This window comes from Diadema antillarum, unplaced genomic scaffold (genome assembly GCF_040938485.1).
Source record: "Diadema antillarum isolate AM-2024a unplaced genomic scaffold, OU_Dant_1.0 scf00000163, whole genome shotgun sequence".
NCBI lineage: Eukaryota > Metazoa > Echinodermata > Echinoidea > Diadematoida > Diadematidae > Diadema > Diadema antillarum.
The window spans coordinates 935,413-954,651 of record NW_027271052.1 but is presented as its reverse complement, the minus strand read 5'-3'; the positions used below and the strand labels follow the sequence as shown (position 1 = coordinate 954,651).

Here is a 19,239-nt window from a genome sequence, read left to right as displayed (position 1 = left end):
ATTTGTGTTTACGTAATGATTCGTGTATATCATATTTTACAGTGTTGTGTAAAGCTGCCATCAACATCGAAGTACTAGTATTAAACATACAGGAAATTCTAACCCTGGTGCGAATAAAATTTCAAGCAATTGCAGCTAAAGGGCTTACAACACTTTAATATTGAGCGTTTCCTTGATACGTTCATAGTATCACATTGTTCTAATAGTCCGATAATGACGGTAAAATAAAACATTTGCTTTAGTGGACGTGGAAGACACGGGTGAAATATAAAATCAACGTCATTACCTCAGTACAAAGTTCAACAGCGTCTTTCCTCATGATTGTCAAGATGAATCTAAATGAACGGATGTTGAGGTTTGTGGAAGTTAACAAATGGGGATTGTTTAATATTAGACACGTTATTACCCCGAGCGTTAAGAGCCTTTCAAGTAGAGGAAAACTAAAAATTGCAAGTTCAATGTCTTTACATTTGACTTCGTACGCAAAACAAATCAAATGCTACAACCTTTTTACAATCTTGTTAATGATTTCTTCAGCTGACGGCACAGCTTTGATATAAGTCTATTTGCTTTCTTACAGGTATTATCCTCGGAGACCTTTTGAACGACTTTTTCATCAACCCAACGCTGCTGAGAGTCCTTCGACTCTTCCGAATCGGGAGAGTATTGAGGCTGGTCAAACAGGCCAAGGGGATCCGCAAGCTTCTCTTCGCCCTGGTCATCTCCCTGCCCGCTCTGCTCAACATCGGAATCCTCCTCCTCCTCGTCATCTTCGTCTTCTCTATCGTCGGCATGTCGCAGTTCGCCTACGTCAAGAAAGACGGTGCCATCGACGACGTCGTCAACTTCGAGACGTTCCTGAACAGCATCCTCCTGCTCTTCCGCCTGTCGACATCGGCGGGCTGGAACGACGTCCTGGACCCTCTCATGGTGGAACCACCAGACTGCAACGCCACCTACGGTGGTTACCCTAACGGCAATTGTGGTAGTTTCCACCTGCCAATCTTCTTTATGCTTGTCTTCCTGGTCATTACGTTCCTCGTGGTGATCAACACATACATCGCAGTCATCCTTGAGAACTTCAGCCAGGCTCATGCCCAGGAAGAAGTGGGTATCACTGAGGACGACTTTGGTATGTTCTACCAAGTATGGGAGAGGTACGACCCTACTGCATCACAGTTTATCTCATACGAACAACTAAGCGATTTTTGCGACGCGCTAGAACCGCCTCTGCGGCTAGCTAGACCTAACAGAATTAAAATCGCGGCACTGGACATGCCAATCTACGAAGGGTTTAGGCTACATTGTCTTGATGTGTTGTTTAGTTTGACCAAACGAGTGCTAGCAGATGTTGAGGAATCTGATGATTTCAATGAACTCCAGAGACAAATGGCGGAAAAATTCGCGGAGTCCTTCCCTGACCGTGAGCAGGTACAACCAACGACGAGCACGATGAAGATCAATAAAATGAATCAAGCGGCAAAGATTGTCCAACGAGCTTACAGGTTCTTCCGCCTCCGCCGAGAAATCAGCAAGGCCGCGTCGGCCAACAGGGCCGCAAATGCGAGTCACAGTGCTTCGCGGAGAAACTCTCATGACGCCGGTCGGTCGACCTTAGACGCTAGCCATTCGGGTTCTCTCGGACCCGCTATGGAACTTCCCGGTCAATTGGGGCTCTCTCGAAGCACCACGCCGATGATAGCCGAAGATCCGAATGAGAGCTTACCGACAAACAATAAAGCCGAGAAGTACCAGTTGGAGATGAGAACCTCTTCTCGAGGACGAGAATCTTCCAGTGACGTGCTTGTGACGAAATTATGACATGACAATAGAATTTACGTCATAGAGACTGATCTCCAGGAGGAAACAAATAAGAACTGATATGTAACGTTGCCAATTATTTTGCTATGTACATGACTGTATTTCTAGGCAAAACACAAAGAATATCAACCTTAGTTGAGTCGAGGCAATGTAACTCATACCAACGCATTGTTGATCGTACAGGTGTGCCTAGAGAAAGTGCAATAAACCACTGATATTCAAACAAGTGTGTGTGAAGAATTGAGAGAAAGTATTTGATATGTAAATTATGAAGAAATATCCAAAAGGACCTAAGTGCCTCACAGAAATATCTTCACACAATGTGTCTTACGTAGCAAGTGTATGATATAGTTGTACTGCTTTTAGGTTATGTACTCTGTCCAGTAGGTGTATTTTTTTAATGCTTTGAACCATGCAAATGCAGACCTCCCGCTTGATAGATAAGTGGATTTGTATTGATATTTTGGATGGTAGTTTGTTGACGTTGAGGGATAGCGATGGGTTTTTATTCTTGCTAGAGATTTATCCATTTTTTTTACCCGAAGAAGAAATTTATTTTGGTGTCTTGTCCTTTTCTGTCTGTAAGTAAGCAAAATCTTACATTAACATTGAGAAAACAAGCAATATACACACATCCAGACTGCTCTAGAGGAGGTCGACCTTCTACTAAAAACCCTGTCTAGGTAAAAATGAATGTGAATCGAATCTAGAAACATGTTAATATCTTAATTATTCGTAACGAGTCCTTTACTTCTGTTGACAAAAGTAAGACGGACTATTTTCGTCGTGAAAGTGTAGGGTCCTCAAGGTTCAAAGCATCAAGTTCATTGATTTCCTGATCACTTTTTCAGTATTTTATCTGTATATGCCTTTTTAGACTTAGTATTTAATTTGCATGAGTAAATCACAAAAAGGAGAGTGTAGAAAAATTATTAAACAAGAATATTCCAAAAGCTACGATGCCATACAAAATACTGAAATCGTTTGTAAATAAATACAGTGACTCGGAATTCGAAATTTGGTCACGCCATCGTCAAGTCATGAGTTAACTAAACAATATTTAAACGGAATTGACGAACTTCATTACAGAGTAAACACAGTGTTGGAAAACAATGAAAATGACGGCTTTGTTTATGTTTGCTTTACACAATCGAACTTAAAAAGAAATCAAGGTTTTACTCCGATACAGTTAGTGAATAGTAAAAGCACTTCTTGAAGTCTGTGGTATATTATGTTTGATGAAAATAAGGAAACAAATGATGTGGAAATATTCTTCTTCTCCTCTTAGAAATATCTCTTTCTTTGTCGACTGCTATAAATTTTGGTTTATCTTTTATCCTTTTTTAACTTGCATTGAGAAGGAGAAGGAGAAGTCACTGTACATAATGATTTCATTAAAGGTCATGCTCTATGTACATCAGGTTTTTTTTTTTTTTAAATGATACATACCGCCAAGCAGCTTGCTGGTGTATGGTTGTAAGTGTTGGCGTATTCCTTTTACATAAAGAGAGTTGGAAAACTGAACAGAGCTATCGACTGTGATTTGGCCTTTTTCTTGAGCTGATCTGTGAGTGTGTATGTATATTAGTTTGAATACATGACGTATATTCATTCTCATGAATGTCGCATGTTTGCGTGTTGGTTTGTGTGCATGCTGTCACGCTTCTGTGTACATGGGTTTATGTGTGTTTGCACGTCAGACGCCATGAACGTAGATATGAATGTATCTTATTTGTGTGTATGCAGGCATGGACGAACTCTTGTATGTCTGTATCTGTGCTCGTACCGTGCTTGTATCTGGCCTGGAAACAGCGGGTTTCCTGCCACAATAACAGCCCTCCCCCTCCCCCTCCCAGGCCAACAACAACAACAACAACGACGACGACGACAACAACAACGCAATGAAAAGGAACACAGAAACGCATTAAGCTGCAGAATGGGGTAACTGACATGTTTTCTACCTCAATGTTGTCAGATTATGAGCAAGTAGGCCTACTGTACATATACATATATATACATATATATATATCTATACACACACATACATATATACACATATATATATATATATATATATATATATATATATATATATATATATATATATAAATATACACCCCTTCTGAGCATCCTAAAACTCCAGTTGATGGATCCCCTATCCCCTTCAGCTCTCGTACTACGCGTGCGTATTATAAAGTGACACCTGCTATTCAACACCCTACCCAACTGACTGCTCCAATGAGAGCTAAAGCTACAAGTTACCTCGAAGATCACGTGTTCCTTATAAAGACTCATTACGATCAGGTTGGTTAGGAATGCTTCTGTGCAATCTCGACATTGGGTAAAGAAGATGTTATATAGTTATCACCAAATGATTTTTATATTAAAAAAATCGTGAATGCGAAGACTTGACTTAAATGTGTGTTTACAGGTGACTGTGAGAGACCTGTTCGATAGATGATGATGATTGATGATTCAATTTTTTTTTCAGTGTGCATGGAGGCTTGCCCGACATAACAACAAAATTGATAAAACGCAATGCATTTAAAAGAGAGAGATAGATTTGATAGCTCACTAATGAGATTTCAAGGAATTTTTTTTTGAATCATGAGTGCATAATCGGATGTTTATTGATGCTTTGAAAAGTTTGCTTTCCTGACGATTTAGATCACTTGGCTACGAACTGTCGTATTTGACAGAGAAAATGAAAATTCATCAAAATCATAACGTATTTTTGTAATCATCAGCGGATTGATATGCAGATAATCAAGACATATGTCATAACAGATCCTTCCAAATTTGGTATTGTTAATATTCACTGTTTGCACTTGTATATACAGATAAGGATCACTGATTGATGCTGCATAGAGCGTAAGTAGCACAAATCATGTTTGCTTTTTGTAAGGGGAAGATAGCGGCATTATCACTTTGTTGCCTTGGTAACGGTGCACATCCAACGACGTATACACCGGATTATAAGGCGGTCCCACAGCATGGGGTAACCATTAGTACCACTCTGTCCAAGGGCATCGCGAATTGTGATCGTGTCTCTTTCATCCAATTTCGTGTAGCTTTCCATATGATAGCCTGCAATCCTTCCCCTCAAATATAGGTAAACTTTCAAACTCTAGAGTTGCCCAAGGAGCTAGGCTTTGTCACTGAAAACACATTTCCTTTTTCTGTCAGCTGATATGCCTCATGGGTCAAAAAATGGCAACTGGAGGCTCTCTTGGAGGACAGAATCTGCATAGACGAAAGATGGTAAGTTTTGAAGGACTGTAATACGCTGTCATGTTAACACGAAATTTATTTCATCACTTGAAATAGGCAAACATGAAATTGTGATAAGAGAATGAGCCTCTAAACATATCATTCCCTTCATATTTCCAGAAGGCTGATGATGATTGAAACTGAAACCTGTTTTAAGTGAAAATTACATACAGATAAACTCATAATGTATTTGCTATATTTACCCTAGTATAAATGTACAATTACGCTTAATTCTATTTTCGTTCATGTTTTCATAAAAATTATGATTTTTTGAAATTAATCTTTGAAATAGAACCATGTTAATAATGTAGGTAGATGCACTCCAATTAAACCACTTCTAGGTTCGTTTTCTTGTTTGTTTATGACGTTGTATACTCATTATATCGGTCATTGTTATATTTCTGAGATTTTCATTTCTGGTCTTTACTGCATCCTGTTTTACTTTTTTTTTCCATTCTGTCCCATTCAAATCACTGTTTTGTTATATATACTTGCACAGCTAAGAGTACAAAGTTTAAAAGAAAATATTATCAGTTATTCTCATAAAGTAACAAATACAAATGTGAGTACAAATAGATGTTACAATTCTTTCGCTTTTTATATTTTTCTTACTAGTATGACTGCAACGATTTTTACTGTTGTAGAAATTTTATCACTTTTGTCATTATCATGGCTCTAATTTAAAGGAATTTACCCTCACTGCTGCTTTTGTCATACATCATTTCAATATACCGAAGCAGGGAGGTGAATCTCATCTCCCTGACGGAAGCGCTCAAGCACACACGATTTGGAAGGGAAATATGTAATATGTTAGCCTATGTAAATTAGGCAATTACATCTTATTACTGGAGTCCTATTAGAACAGATTCTTTTTTTGTGTGTGTGTGTGTGAGTGTGTGTTTGTGGACGAGCAAGAGGTACATTGTGGGGGTTTTATCCTATGTTTCACTTTATTTACTCAGGCAGTAAGGCACTGTGGGGGTTAAATGACATTATACGAGTAATAATTAAAATGTCTATGGGAGAAAACAACGGGGTAATCCCACAAGATGACAAGTACCTATTGCTAGTTTGGGTGGTCTTTGTGTGTGTACACGTAAGTGTGTGTGTGTGTATGTATGTGTGTGTGGGCGTGTGTGTGTGTGTGTGTGTGTGTGTGGGTGTGTGTTTGTGTGTGTGTGTGTGTGTGTGTATGTGTGTGTGTGTGTGTGTGTGTGTGTGTGTGTGTGTGTGTGTGCATTTCAAGATGAGGTAGGCGTGTCAAACTGACCTAATTTTCTGTAGTCTTAATCAGGTCAGGTGCATTAAAAGGCATCATTTTTTTTTTGTCCGTGTGGAGAATTCAGTGATCAGATCATCTGCGGCTACCTGTGATTGCTCAAGAACAATTCTTGGGTTGGATGTGAGATTAAGGCTAGATGAAATGTGCCTTAAAGGTCCAGTTTACCTTTGGGAGCAGTCATTTGCAAAATGTTCAAGATATCGCCTTTCATGCATATGTGTAGGTCTGTTGTACCACAAAACACCCTTCCATGTGAAAGTTTTGCAATAAAGCCAAAGTTATGAGGAGATGTCATCATTTTTCTCAGTAAACCGTAGCGGTATACGGTTTAGTTTTGAAACATTTTTATTATAACTATTGTTCACATTTTGTATATTTAACAATACTTAGAATCGATTTTACTGATTCAAATTTTACAGTGGTTGTTTCTATCTCTAACTCACACTTTAGAACTACTTTAAAGCACTAATGCTGGGTTTTCGTTTCATCTGCAAATGGTAAGTTATGCCTTTAAGTTATCTAGTGACAGTGGATAGTGGTGAACAGATCGAGTTTAGTGCATTGAATATTTATGAACCATTGCATAGTCTTTGATTCGTGCCACAGCTTCTACACTATCTAGGCTGATGCTTCAAGTTAAGACCTAGTTTCACCTTCTAACATCCACTAACATGAAAGGAACAAGAGATAAAAGAAAACACTCATGTCTATGCCTTCATCTTTCATTATCTATCTATCTATCTATCTATCTACCTATCTAATCTATCTATCTATCTATCTATCTATATAATGACTAAGTATGTTAATGAATGAGTAGATGAATATGTTATATATATAAAAATCCATTATACATACATATTTGCCATGGCCAGTTCCCCCTCGTCAATTCCCCCCCCCCCCCCACATCATGCCGTCTTTTTTTCACTTTATGGCTGAAGCTCTGTATCGCAACTTTGCATGGAAAATATAGCTACGAGTAAACCTTTAGTTTATCAGGACACAGATGATTGTTGATAGTAATCAACAGAAACTAGTAGACCGTTAAATGCCACGTACTGAAAGCTGTGTTGTTCCTAAATGCGATACAGACCTTTATCGTTCGTAATTTTGAAGAAGGAAAAACTAAACAATTTCGTCAAACATTTTTATCATTATAATCACAAATCATGACAGTTCAATCAGATAATCAGATTTTATTATTTACTTAATTTGCAGGCAAGGGGAATATTTCCGGCTGGATTTGTCGTACGTGCTTTCTTCTTCATCATCATCTTTACATCCCAAGGTAGGTCTATCAATTCATTCAAAGACCACGTCAAACAAATTGACCGAACTGTTAATTTCCAGAATTGCAAGATAGTAATCTCTCGGATTACCTTTCGAACTTTCCTGGGAAAGACTTACATGATTGGCGCCGCTATTCAGTGCCTTGTATATCACGTGTTCTGTTTGATATTCATCTCTCTCTCTCTCTCTTTTATATATATATATATATATATATATATATATATATATATATATACATATATATATATATCATATATATATATATATCATATAATATATATAATATATATATGACATATATATATTCTTTGCTGAAAGTTGTCACTAATAAGTCATTTTGTTGTTTACTATATATAAAAATAAACACACACACGTACACACACGTGTATATATATATATATATATATATATATATACATATATATATATATATATATATATATGATCATAATGTGTTGTGTGTGTGCATGGGGGTGTATTGATTTATATCAGGTCTCGATACTAGCTTCGTTTCTCTGAAGGTCCGTTCGAGCCACTAAAATCATAATGTTTGAAATGTTGATGGCTCGAAACGGAATGGTAAGGGCGTTGAATAATAGGACTCAACATAGCGATATATTTGACTCTTAGTTGCTAGGTCGGGCCACCAAAAGATATACCTTCTGAAAGTCTGATGGCCCTACACCAACAATTTCTATAATAGCCCCGGAACACCGGGTCACCGCCAATGTTGAACCCTGCATATATTATCTACCTTATTGTATAATCATGCTAGCAAATGCTCGTTAGCAAAGGAGTAGCAAACCCAGGGAGGAAAATACCCAGGATAAGAAATACGATTAAACATCCTTATTGTCAATCGAGAGAAAAAGAAGACTTCCGTTTGGTCGGTTGGAAAATGATATTGATATTGATATGGAAAGATTTATGTCGGAAGAATTTCATAAAGGTAATATGTTACCGATCTCCAAAACGAAATCTAAAAGAGCGAAACATCGATAAGTGTTCTTTGATCTATACCATTCTCTTCTTTATTGTTGCACTGAATGAAGAATTTGTTGCATTTACATCGCAAACTAATCACAGAAATTTATACTGTTTCGATATTGGTTTCATAATGAAGTTGCAGGTTTCAACGCCTTTTTGTCGCCGGGGGATCAGTCGATAGTTGGCACTCTTTGTTTAAGAAACGGAACAAATGACTTGGAATGGACAGATCAGAAGATTAATCCATGTCGTGCAATCAACGGTTCACGAGGCGAACAGATAAATCTATTTCCACATGAAATATCTCTCCCATTTCCCAGAGGCCATCGTCATTTTGTCTGCCGTCCCGCTCTTGACTACAGTAAGTAAGATCTAGACTTTTTAGCTTTCTGCATTCCTCAAGTTACCAGCTGTACTCCCAATCGTTACCGATACTAACCACTAGCTATCCATTAAGCGGAAAGAACTTGCGATTGTCACACCATCATTACTCAGTGATCGTTCTTATTACCATAATAATTGAATAGATTATGATGATAATGATAATGATAATGATAATAATAATAATAATAATAATAATAATTGAGTACATTTCGACTCTGTCATATCGTGCCTCCTTTCAGGCAATAACCCAGTGATTAAAATTTCGCTCTTATCCCGTCCTTCTTACAGCCTCCGTAACAAGCACGACAGAGCAAGAAAATGTGGAAACAACTCAGAGTTACGTTGCAACAACTCCTACACGATCACAAACATCAACAGAGCCTGCGGGAAATACACGAGCAACGACGGAGTCACCTTTCTTAGCCACGTTGATTGAGACAACTCGTGCCACTACACAAGCGAATACGTTCTCCCATACATCATCCTTCCAAGAAACCAGCTTGGCTGAAGAAGCAACGCCATCTAAGCCAACCCAAACTACAACTGATGCTACGACCGCAATGCAAACATCGCAAGTGGCAACGGAAAACTCACCTCTTCAGACATCAAATGCTGCTACTTTGTCACTGACAACCTTACAAGAGGAGACTACCTCCGCTATGACAATGTTGTCCACCGACGAACAAGCGTCAACTGCGGTAAAAATAACCACACACCCGCAATGGAGTGAAGAACAGACAGCGGCGGAGACAGAAGACACTCCACACACAACGGGTCAGGAGACTGCATCGTTCGAACAGACGTCTCTCGCGACAACTACACCACAAACGACTCAAGTGTCTGCTTTACTTTTCTCACAAGAGCAACCGACAACGGAGAGAGAAGGAACGGTTCTCTCAACCCAATTTCACAGCACTCCAATAACTTTAGAACAACCCACTGAAGTGACCACAGATGTGCTATCAACGACTCCCTTGTCAACTACGACACTAACTGCCGCGCAATCTACATACTTGTCAGTTACCATGGATACAGGCGAGCTACCATTCTCAACAGATTCTCCACTTACGGAACCCGATGTTGCACCATCAACTGTCACAAAGTCGAGAAAGCTGTCTACGTCAGCTCCGACGCAAAACGCACAAAAGAGGTCTACCGTAGGGGTGGACGCTACATCATCCTCAACAACTTCCCTCGGTCAAACAACTGATGACGCTTCAACCACTGGAGTTTCTACCTTGCCCGCTTCAACAGAGACAACAGATTTGAAGTGTGAAACACCGGAAGGTAATACGTGGTTATTTACAGACACCACTTACGATGCCAGAAGACAAGTTGATTTCGCTTGAAGTTTCATGACTAAGATATAATGGAAACGTGCTGATAGATTATTAACATTTAGTACTACACGCTATCAACATGTCACCACAGTCATACCCTTGGCAACAACTTTAACTTTCTTTCTCACCATATTACGCATCCATCCGTATCGAGCATGGCTATACATGCTGAAGCACTGATGCTTCCTGCATAAAGACCACCTACACATACAGGAACCCTCCCACAAAACCCATTTTAACAACTATAGAATTGTAATAGGGATACTTATCATAGTTTTATAGAAAATGTAAGATATTAAATAGGTCCTTTTATGATTAATGTTTTGTTTATTCACAATTCGTTTGAAAAGTAAACATACATCATATACATGTATCACTTGTTTTTGCTACGCACATTGATTGTCAGTTCTCCCTTGAATCGAACATTTTGTATAATACATTATAATACACTGTAATACAGGAAAGTTCAGGAATCACAATGATATTTCGATTGCTTGTAAAACTGAACACTTCTTCAACTCGACTATACCATTTACAAAATTCGGGGTATTTCATTAACGTAAGTATAGTTGATCGTTGTTCATTAAAGTCAACATTTCACGGGACTTTGATCTTTCCTGAATCTTCTAGAAGACTCTAGAATGTTCTAAAAGTATCTCCAGAAAATTCAGACAATGATTACATAGATTTTCATTCTTTCTCTCTCAATTCTGTGTTGCCGCAGGTGCCACCATCTTTGTTGGTCATGGAAACCAAGGAGTTTATGTTGCAGACCTCGACAATGAGACTGTCGCCGAATTTTTCAACTTTTCGACAACACCATACTGTCTGGCGTACGAGAGTGTGCAGAATAAGCTGTACTGGTGCGACGTCTACCAAATTTTGCGCGTCGATCTGTCAACTAAATCCAAGGAAGCAGCTTCAGATGTATTTACTTCGTGTTAGTTTTCGCCAAATATTGATGACATTTTTTTTTTATAATTCTTTATTTGAATTTCGTTCAATATCATGTCACAAGAATCAGAAACGTTCACAAAACAAAAACAAGACATCATACAAAAACAGACATACACAATCATGATACAAAATAACATCAACTTACACTACATAAGAACAAAATGCAGTAATACCAACATTGTGCAAAAATAATGTCAAACTTACTCTGTAACTCTTTTAACTAAAAAAAAAACCCCACCAAATCCGCTTTTTAATTTTTTAACACATATTCTCGCAAAAGCCCGCAAAACAGGAACATAATAGATATTTTGCTTAAAAACAAAAAAAACAAAAACGGGCATATTTCATTGCTTCTCGAAAAAAAAGAGAAAAAAAAGGCCATTTCCGAGAAAACATACACACATACACACATACACACCAACATAACACCATTATGCCCTCCCCCTTCCCCCCTCCCCCATGCACCCTCCCCGTGCCTTCAGCCCTCAGGTTTATATCAACACTTGAATAACTCTGCCGTGTAAGTTGCCATTTTATTTGTCATACAATAAAATGCATCCTAATCATAATATGGAGATGATGTGGAAAGGTAGAAGCAATAGAGAGAGAGAAAAAAAAACCCGACAACGATGTGATAATAACTCGCGGATACGGCAAAATCAAGACAAAAAAAAAATCACGTATCATCCTCGGTATACTTCAAATATTCCCACTTTTGCAAATACATTACAACTTTTCTTCTTTTACTCGCTATCTTATTTTCTTCTTCTTTACACATATCAAAATACTTCACAAAATCATCAAACTTCGGTACTTTCCCTTCTGATCTCGCTAAATACAAAATATGTTTAACCATCAATATAATTGTATTCCATCCTTTGACTTTTAATGAGTTTCCGGATATACCTGTATAAACAACTTCCCAGTTTACATTTCCTAATTCTTCTAAATTCAATTTCTGAATAATAATTTGCCACAATTCCTGCACTTCAATACACTCCAAAAATAAATGTGAATATGTCTCAGTGCTTTTTTGCAGAAAGAACATAGATCATCAGAAACAAACCCAAATCTCAACAGATTAACTTTTGTATAAAGTGCGCTATGAAGAAGTTTAAACTGAAATTCCCTAATCTTTGGGATAAGAGTTGTGACTCTGGGTCGGAGAAAAATATATTGGGTTACTTTTTGGGAGAAGGCGAAATTACTCTGTTGATCTCGTACTTCCACTGTATATAACTGCTGTAAATCAGTTAAAAAATGGGTGTAAATCTTTCTCGAAGGTATATCACCAATCCTAATTTCTTTTCCGTGTAATTCTAACCAGCACTTGAAAAAGTTTAATACTAACCCATGACAAACTAAACCGTCCACTTTTCAAAATAACATCACAAATCCTCCAAACATATTCAATTCCTCACCTCATAAACCTGTTTTTTGAAAATAAATAATCGGCCGTATACCTTTTCCATCAAAGTAATGACATAATCTATAAATATTTTTCCTAAAAAAAGATTTCCATTATATATCATTTTACCTTTGAATAAAAAAAAATTATTATCAAATACTACTTGATTCAAATGTCCCTCTTCTAAATTTCTCAAACTTCCCAAATCTTGCCACGCTTGTAAAATCTCTTTATAAAATTTTGGACATACACTTCCACTTACCTCATATTTTACTTTGTTTCGTAAATAAACAAGATTAATTTGTGTGTGTGTGTGTGTGTAATACGGACGCTTCTGAAGATGTATCGAAAGCTCATGCTATACTTTTGTTTGATGATAGCACTTACAACAAGCTATTGCTTCACGTGAAGCTATTATTTCACAGAAACTTATTGCATATGAGACAGAACAAAAAAAAATGTTCCTCCTACAATAATTATTCCTCTTTATTCTATACCTATTTAAGCTACAAACGCAAGATGCCCTCTGTGAAGAATATTATGAAATTACATTTTTTTTATTGCCATATCAGTCGGTCGGTCTGTACCTGTTCTTGCTACTTATCTTTCTAAAAATGTCGCAGATCCCAGAGGCATTGCCATAGACGAAGGCTCCCGCGTCATGTACTTCGCTGAATCAAACAGGGTCCTCAAAGCTCATCTTGACAGTCCATTCAACCATTCAGAATTCCACAGCGATGAGAACGTTCAAACCATTTATGATGTTGAGCTAGACAAAGAAAGACGGTAAGAAATAAAAAAAAAAGAGAAAAGGAAGATAAAAACAAAACAAATGATAATGTTAAATACTACTACTATTACTGCTATTTATGCACCATATTCAATTATAATAATAATGATAACAATAATGATGATAATTGTAATGATGATGGTGATGATGATGATGATAATAACAATAATAATGATAGTAATAGTAACAACAATAAAAATAATGATAATTAATGTCGAAACGATAAATGTATCGTGACTGCTTTCGAGTTCAAGTGGATAGCGCCCTCGTAGGTCGGAGTAAGCTGACTTGGAAAATGTTTAATCCGTCAGACTGTTGAACACCTTCCTTCAGCATTAGTAAGAATGATCACATTTTGTTTTTGTTTTTGTTGCTGTTGTTCATGTTGTTGTGGGTTTTTGTCTTTGCTTGGAAAGGCTGAAGATGATTTAAATCAGGACAAATGTAATGATCATTTAAAAGTGAGAAAAAACCTCAATAAGGCTAATCTTATCGAGAATAAAGAGTAGTTATACACACATTGACCGAATTAAAATATCACTGAAGAACCTGAACTATGATTGACAACTGGAATTGAAAACTAGAACAAAAATAACGTAAGGGAAGAACACATACAAACTTATTCCTTTTTTTTGCAACTGAGTGACAAATTGCACTATATCGACGTAAATAAGCACTGAATTAATCAGTGTTTTAGTAGAAGCCATTATAAAAAAATCATGGGCGTACATACTCGAGCAGGATTCGAACCTACGACCTCCTGATCACCGCACAGGCGTCATCTCCACTAGACCACCGAGCTTTCGCCCGGCAGCAAGTGTTAGTTCTAATCCTTACAACATGCAGCGGGTACTGCTCTATTATTCAAATTCATGAAATTCTTCCGTCGAGATGTTTCCATTGCAACTGATTGACAAGTTGCCCTACGTCGACGTAAATAAGCACTGAATTGATCAGTGTTTTAGTAGAAGCCATGATAAGTATAGTCCACGGGCCAAGACCCGAAAAATAGGTTATTGGTACCACCTGAGGTGGCAAAACCTTTTTGGTGTCATTTTGTTTGTCGGGCATAGATATGCTTATCAAGCTATGATAGCATTTCCAAATGAGTAGCTTAGTCATAATAAATGAATTTTTAACCAATTTGGCCTCGTTTTTATATCCCTATACTTCTGAATCGAAACTAACCGCTATACAAAGAAGAGCACTGTCTTCTGTATGTCAACAGGTGTTCTGTTGCAAACGATGTGCGCTTAGTCTTTATTCAAGGCAGCGAAGGGAACATCCAAAGGGTTATGATGTCCACAGCTGTCATGCGGTGCGCTTAGTCTTTATTCAAGACGGCGAAGGGAATATCCAAAGCTTATGATGCAGTGTATATCCCTTTATCTAAAAACAACAACAACAAAAAGCAATTCCTCGTGAATTTTGCCGTATTTTTCAATTATTCATCATTTTCCGGTGAAAACGCTAATACCACGCCAATGTCGCTTTATTTCCATCCAACAATGAAAGATAATGCAACAACAATGTTTCGGTACACTACAATACATTATGATAAATGATATTGTAAATGAACAGAGTGATTTTTGTTTAAAAGTGATGTATTTGTTGAGAGGGTAGTATAAAAACAACATAGATAATCCATTTTATTAGGAACTTTAGATATGATAACGGTACATTGTTTTGTTATGTTTTTCTTTTCTTTTTAGCAGTGTTTACCTGAATATTGTTGTTATTCAGGCCAAAAAAAACAACAACACACACACAAAAAAAAAAGACACCGAAACAATTGTCACATAGTTAGTCCATGGGCCAAGACCCGAAAAATGGGTTATTGGTACCACCTGAGGTGGCAAGTTCTAGTTGTGCATTATGAAATGGCATATATCTAAGGATTATTATTTTGCTATGATAGCATTTCCAGAGTAGTAGCTTAGTCATAGATTTCAGCCATTAACCCGACCAATACCAAAAAATTTTTTTTTGACGCTCTTTCACCAAATACAGGCAGAGTGCATGGTGACCTTTGATAATTTCAAGGTTTTTAAACCTATTCCTCTGAATTTTGGCACATATATTTAGCATACGATGCTCCCAAAAATAACACCATCAAAATTTCACCGGTTATATTAAAACAGAAGCACAGTGAAATGTAACAACTCACCTTGATCTCCTTGATCACCTTGATCTCCGGGACAACTCACCTTGATCTCCGGGGCGCTGTGGCATAGTGGATAAGATTCCCGACTCCCGATCGGAGGACCCGAGTTCGAATCCCGCCCAGTGCTTACGTCCTTGGACAAGATGTTTTTACCCACTATGTCCCACTCGACCCAGGTGTATAAATGGGTACCTGGCAATGCTAGGGTAATAATAATGGCAGGGCCCTCTGGTAGAGCAGTGGCAACACTGAAGAGGTTACCCTGGGTAAAGAAGACCTTATTATTATTATTATTATTATTATTATTATTATTATTATTATTATTATTATTACCATCATTCGTACTTCCAGCTGGTGATGGAGTTGCGTGGCATCAGATCTCTCTTTCTTTCTTCTCACCCCCTTCTTTTGTCTCTTTGACCTTCATTGTCCTGTCAATGTGTTCTTAATTTCTGCTACAATACTGCGTCTTTACATTATGTGACAATTGTTTCTGTGTGTGTGTGTGTGTGTTTTGCCTGATTAACAACAATATTCTGGTAAATATTCTGGTAAACACTGCTAAAAAAGAAAAAACAAAACAAAATACTGTACCGTTATCACATCTATAACTGTTTTGTACTGTTTTTATACTACCCTCTCAACAAATACATCAGCTTTAAACAAAAATTACTCTGTTCATTAACAATATTATTTATTATAGTGTATTGTAGTATATTGGTACATTGTTTTCGCATTATCTTTCATTGTTGGATGGAAATAAAGCGACATTGGCGTGGCATTAGCGTTTTCACTGTAGCGTTTTCAGCGGAAAATGACGAATAATTGAAAAATACGGCAAAATTCACGAGGAATTGCTTTTTGTTGTTGTTGTTTTTAGATAAAGGGATATACACTGTATCATAAGCTTTGGATATTCCCTTCGCCGTCTTGAATAAAGACTAAGCGCACCGCATGACAGCTGTGGACATTATAACCCTTTGGATGTTCCCTTCGCTGCCTTAAATAAAGACTAAGCGCACATCGTTTACAACATAACACCTGTGGACATATACAGAAGACAGTGCTCTTCTTTGTATAGCGGTTAGTTTCGATTCAGAAGTATAGGGATATAAAAACGAGACCAAATTGGTTAAAAATTCATTTATTATGACTAAGCTACTCATTTGGAAATGCTATCATAGCTTGATAAGCATATCTATGCCCGACAAACAAAATGACACCAAAAAGGTTTTGCCACCTCAGGTGGTACCAATATCTGGCCTGGCCCATGGACTAAGTAGTAGAAGCCATGATTTTTTATCATGGCTTCTACTAAAACACTGATCAAGTCAGTGCTTATTTACGTCGACGTAGGGCAACTTGTCAATCAGTTGCAATGAAAACATCTCGACGGAAGAATTTCATGAATTTGAATAATAGAGCAGTACCCGTTGCATGCTGTAAGCTAGTAAGGATTAGAACCAACACTTGCTGTCGCGCGGCGAAAGTTCGGTGGTCTAGTGGAGATGACGCCTGTGCGGTGGTCAGGAGGTCGCGGGTTCGAATCCTGTTCGAGTACGTACGCCCATGATTTTTTTTCATGGCTTCTACTGAAATACTGATCAATTCAGTGCTTATTTACGTCGACGTAGGGCAATTTGTCAATCAGTTGCAATGAAAACATCTCGACGGAAGAATTTCATGAATTTGAATTATTCCTTTTTATTTTCAAGAAAGAATATAAGCTTACAAAAAGAAAATACATATTCCAAATAACAGCATAAACACAGATCAGTTGTGAGACAAGATGCATGACATTTACATGGAATCAACGAAACTAAGCAATGACACTCATCGATGTGATATATGTTTTATGTTTTAGCTTTCAGGCGTGTGTATTTTCTATGTTTAATACAATCATAATCCTTATGATTATTTTTCTGGCTGTAGAATGGTGTACTGGGCTAAGTCATACACTATCCAGCGAAAAGCCATGAACGGGAGTACTTCGGTGGAAACCTTTTTTTACAACAGCGGAATGGACCAGTTGCAGGGATTGGAATATGACAGCGCAGGTATGATACAAATCAACCACAATGTATATAAATCTTTCTCTCTCTCTCTCTCTCTCTCTCTCTCTCTTTCAAATATTCATTTATTTCAGTAAATGAACAAATGCATAACTGAATGAATCCTTAAATGAAATCAGCTAGATACGTGTACGTACATACAGGTGTCTGTCTATGACTGTGCTCATGTGTCTGCATGTACGACAAAGTACTTTTTTCTTTCTTAATATATAGCTTCTGTGGCAGTCGAAAAAAAAGAAGAAATAACAAGCAATTCAGAGGCGGATCCAGAGGGGGTGCACCGGGCGCACCCCCTTTTTTTTATTACAACAAAATAAATAAATATTAAAAAAAATATGGGGGAAGTGTGCTGTGTAAAGGCGCCTACCATTTACGAAATTCCTGGATCCTTCCCTGCAATTATTGCACAAAACGGAGTCCAACAAAAGCTTTAGGCGGATGATTGTATCTTTATATTCGTCTGCAGTCAGTAACAAAGTTCTCACGGAGGTGAATACTTGGATCGTTTTGATTTCCACCCTCTCAGTTGTTGTCGACTTAGAATTATATCAGAGCAGGTTTATTAGGATCTCTGCATGCATTACTTGAAGCAGCCCACACAGGCTCAAATTTGGACACCAGAAGTTAGAATTCGTTGCATCAGTTTAACGTCATGACAATTGAGCGTCCGACGAGCATTTATCTTTTCTTTTAATTCAATCTTTGTTGCTTGCATCCTTCTCATTAATCTCAATACGGCTGTGTATGAAAAATATAGGAAATCGGCTTTTCTTCTGTGAAAGTCAACTCAACGCGGCAATGTACAAGTACGTGACTGATACCAACTCCACCGTCTTCACTAACTTGTCCGCTTATGTTGACACCAACGAGGGAGAAGATTTGTACGACGTGGCTATTTTTAGCGGGAAAATCTACTGGCTGTTCACGAAGAGCATCGGCATCCTGGCGGACCCAGCCGACGGCACTTACAACTACGCCCTCTGCGACCTACCGGAAGTGAATAACTTGCGGTCAATATCAGTTGCTAGCGTAACAGTGTAGAAAATGAAAGGGTGTCATGGACCTGTTTAAAAAAGAAAAAGGTATGCCATAAATTAAGACTCAATAATCATGATAATCACAGTTGTAAAATTCTGAAATGCTGGCAGCTGCCTATAATCGATGCCAACGTCACGCTATGATACCTGTGACTGAAACAATGACTCGTAGTTGCATTGTATTAGGGCATCCTTTATGATATTGGTTGTGAGGTGTCCTGTATATTATACGTTTCTCCAGAGAGAAAAATGCATGTATAAATAATGCTAAGAACAATGGAAAGTACCGGTCATCAGTACTAGTGTTGTATGAGTTTTGAAAACCTGTAGTTGTGATGCACAGGATGACACTTGCAGTAAAACTTTGCGGAAACATTAATTAGCCTGAATCTTATTACAGGCTTATATCAACAAACCTGGAGTCTCATTTATGCGAAAAT

General features: G+C 37.7%; 1 protein-coding gene across 1 annotated transcript in view; it reads left to right on the top strand.

The window, feature by feature from the left end:
* Window positions 1-18,803, top strand: part of LOC139722342 (sodium channel protein 1 brain-like) — a 42,866-nt gene extending 24,063 nt beyond the window's left edge. The window contains exons 27-34 of the mRNA XM_071633652.1: window positions 581-1,806; window positions 2,620-2,643; window positions 7,589-7,658; window positions 9,320-10,318; window positions 11,096-11,311; window positions 13,360-13,522; window positions 17,623-17,747; window positions 18,520-18,803. Coding sequence (XP_071489753.1) covers window positions 581-1,806; window positions 2,620-2,643; window positions 7,589-7,658; window positions 9,320-10,318; window positions 11,096-11,311; window positions 13,360-13,522; window positions 17,623-17,747; window positions 18,520-18,803 — 3,107 coding nt within the window. The remainder of the gene's footprint in view (window positions 1-580; window positions 1,807-2,619; window positions 2,644-7,588; window positions 7,659-9,319; window positions 10,319-11,095; window positions 11,312-13,359; window positions 13,523-17,622; window positions 17,748-18,519) is intronic.
* The last annotated feature ends 436 nt before the right edge of the window (window positions 18,804-19,239 follow it).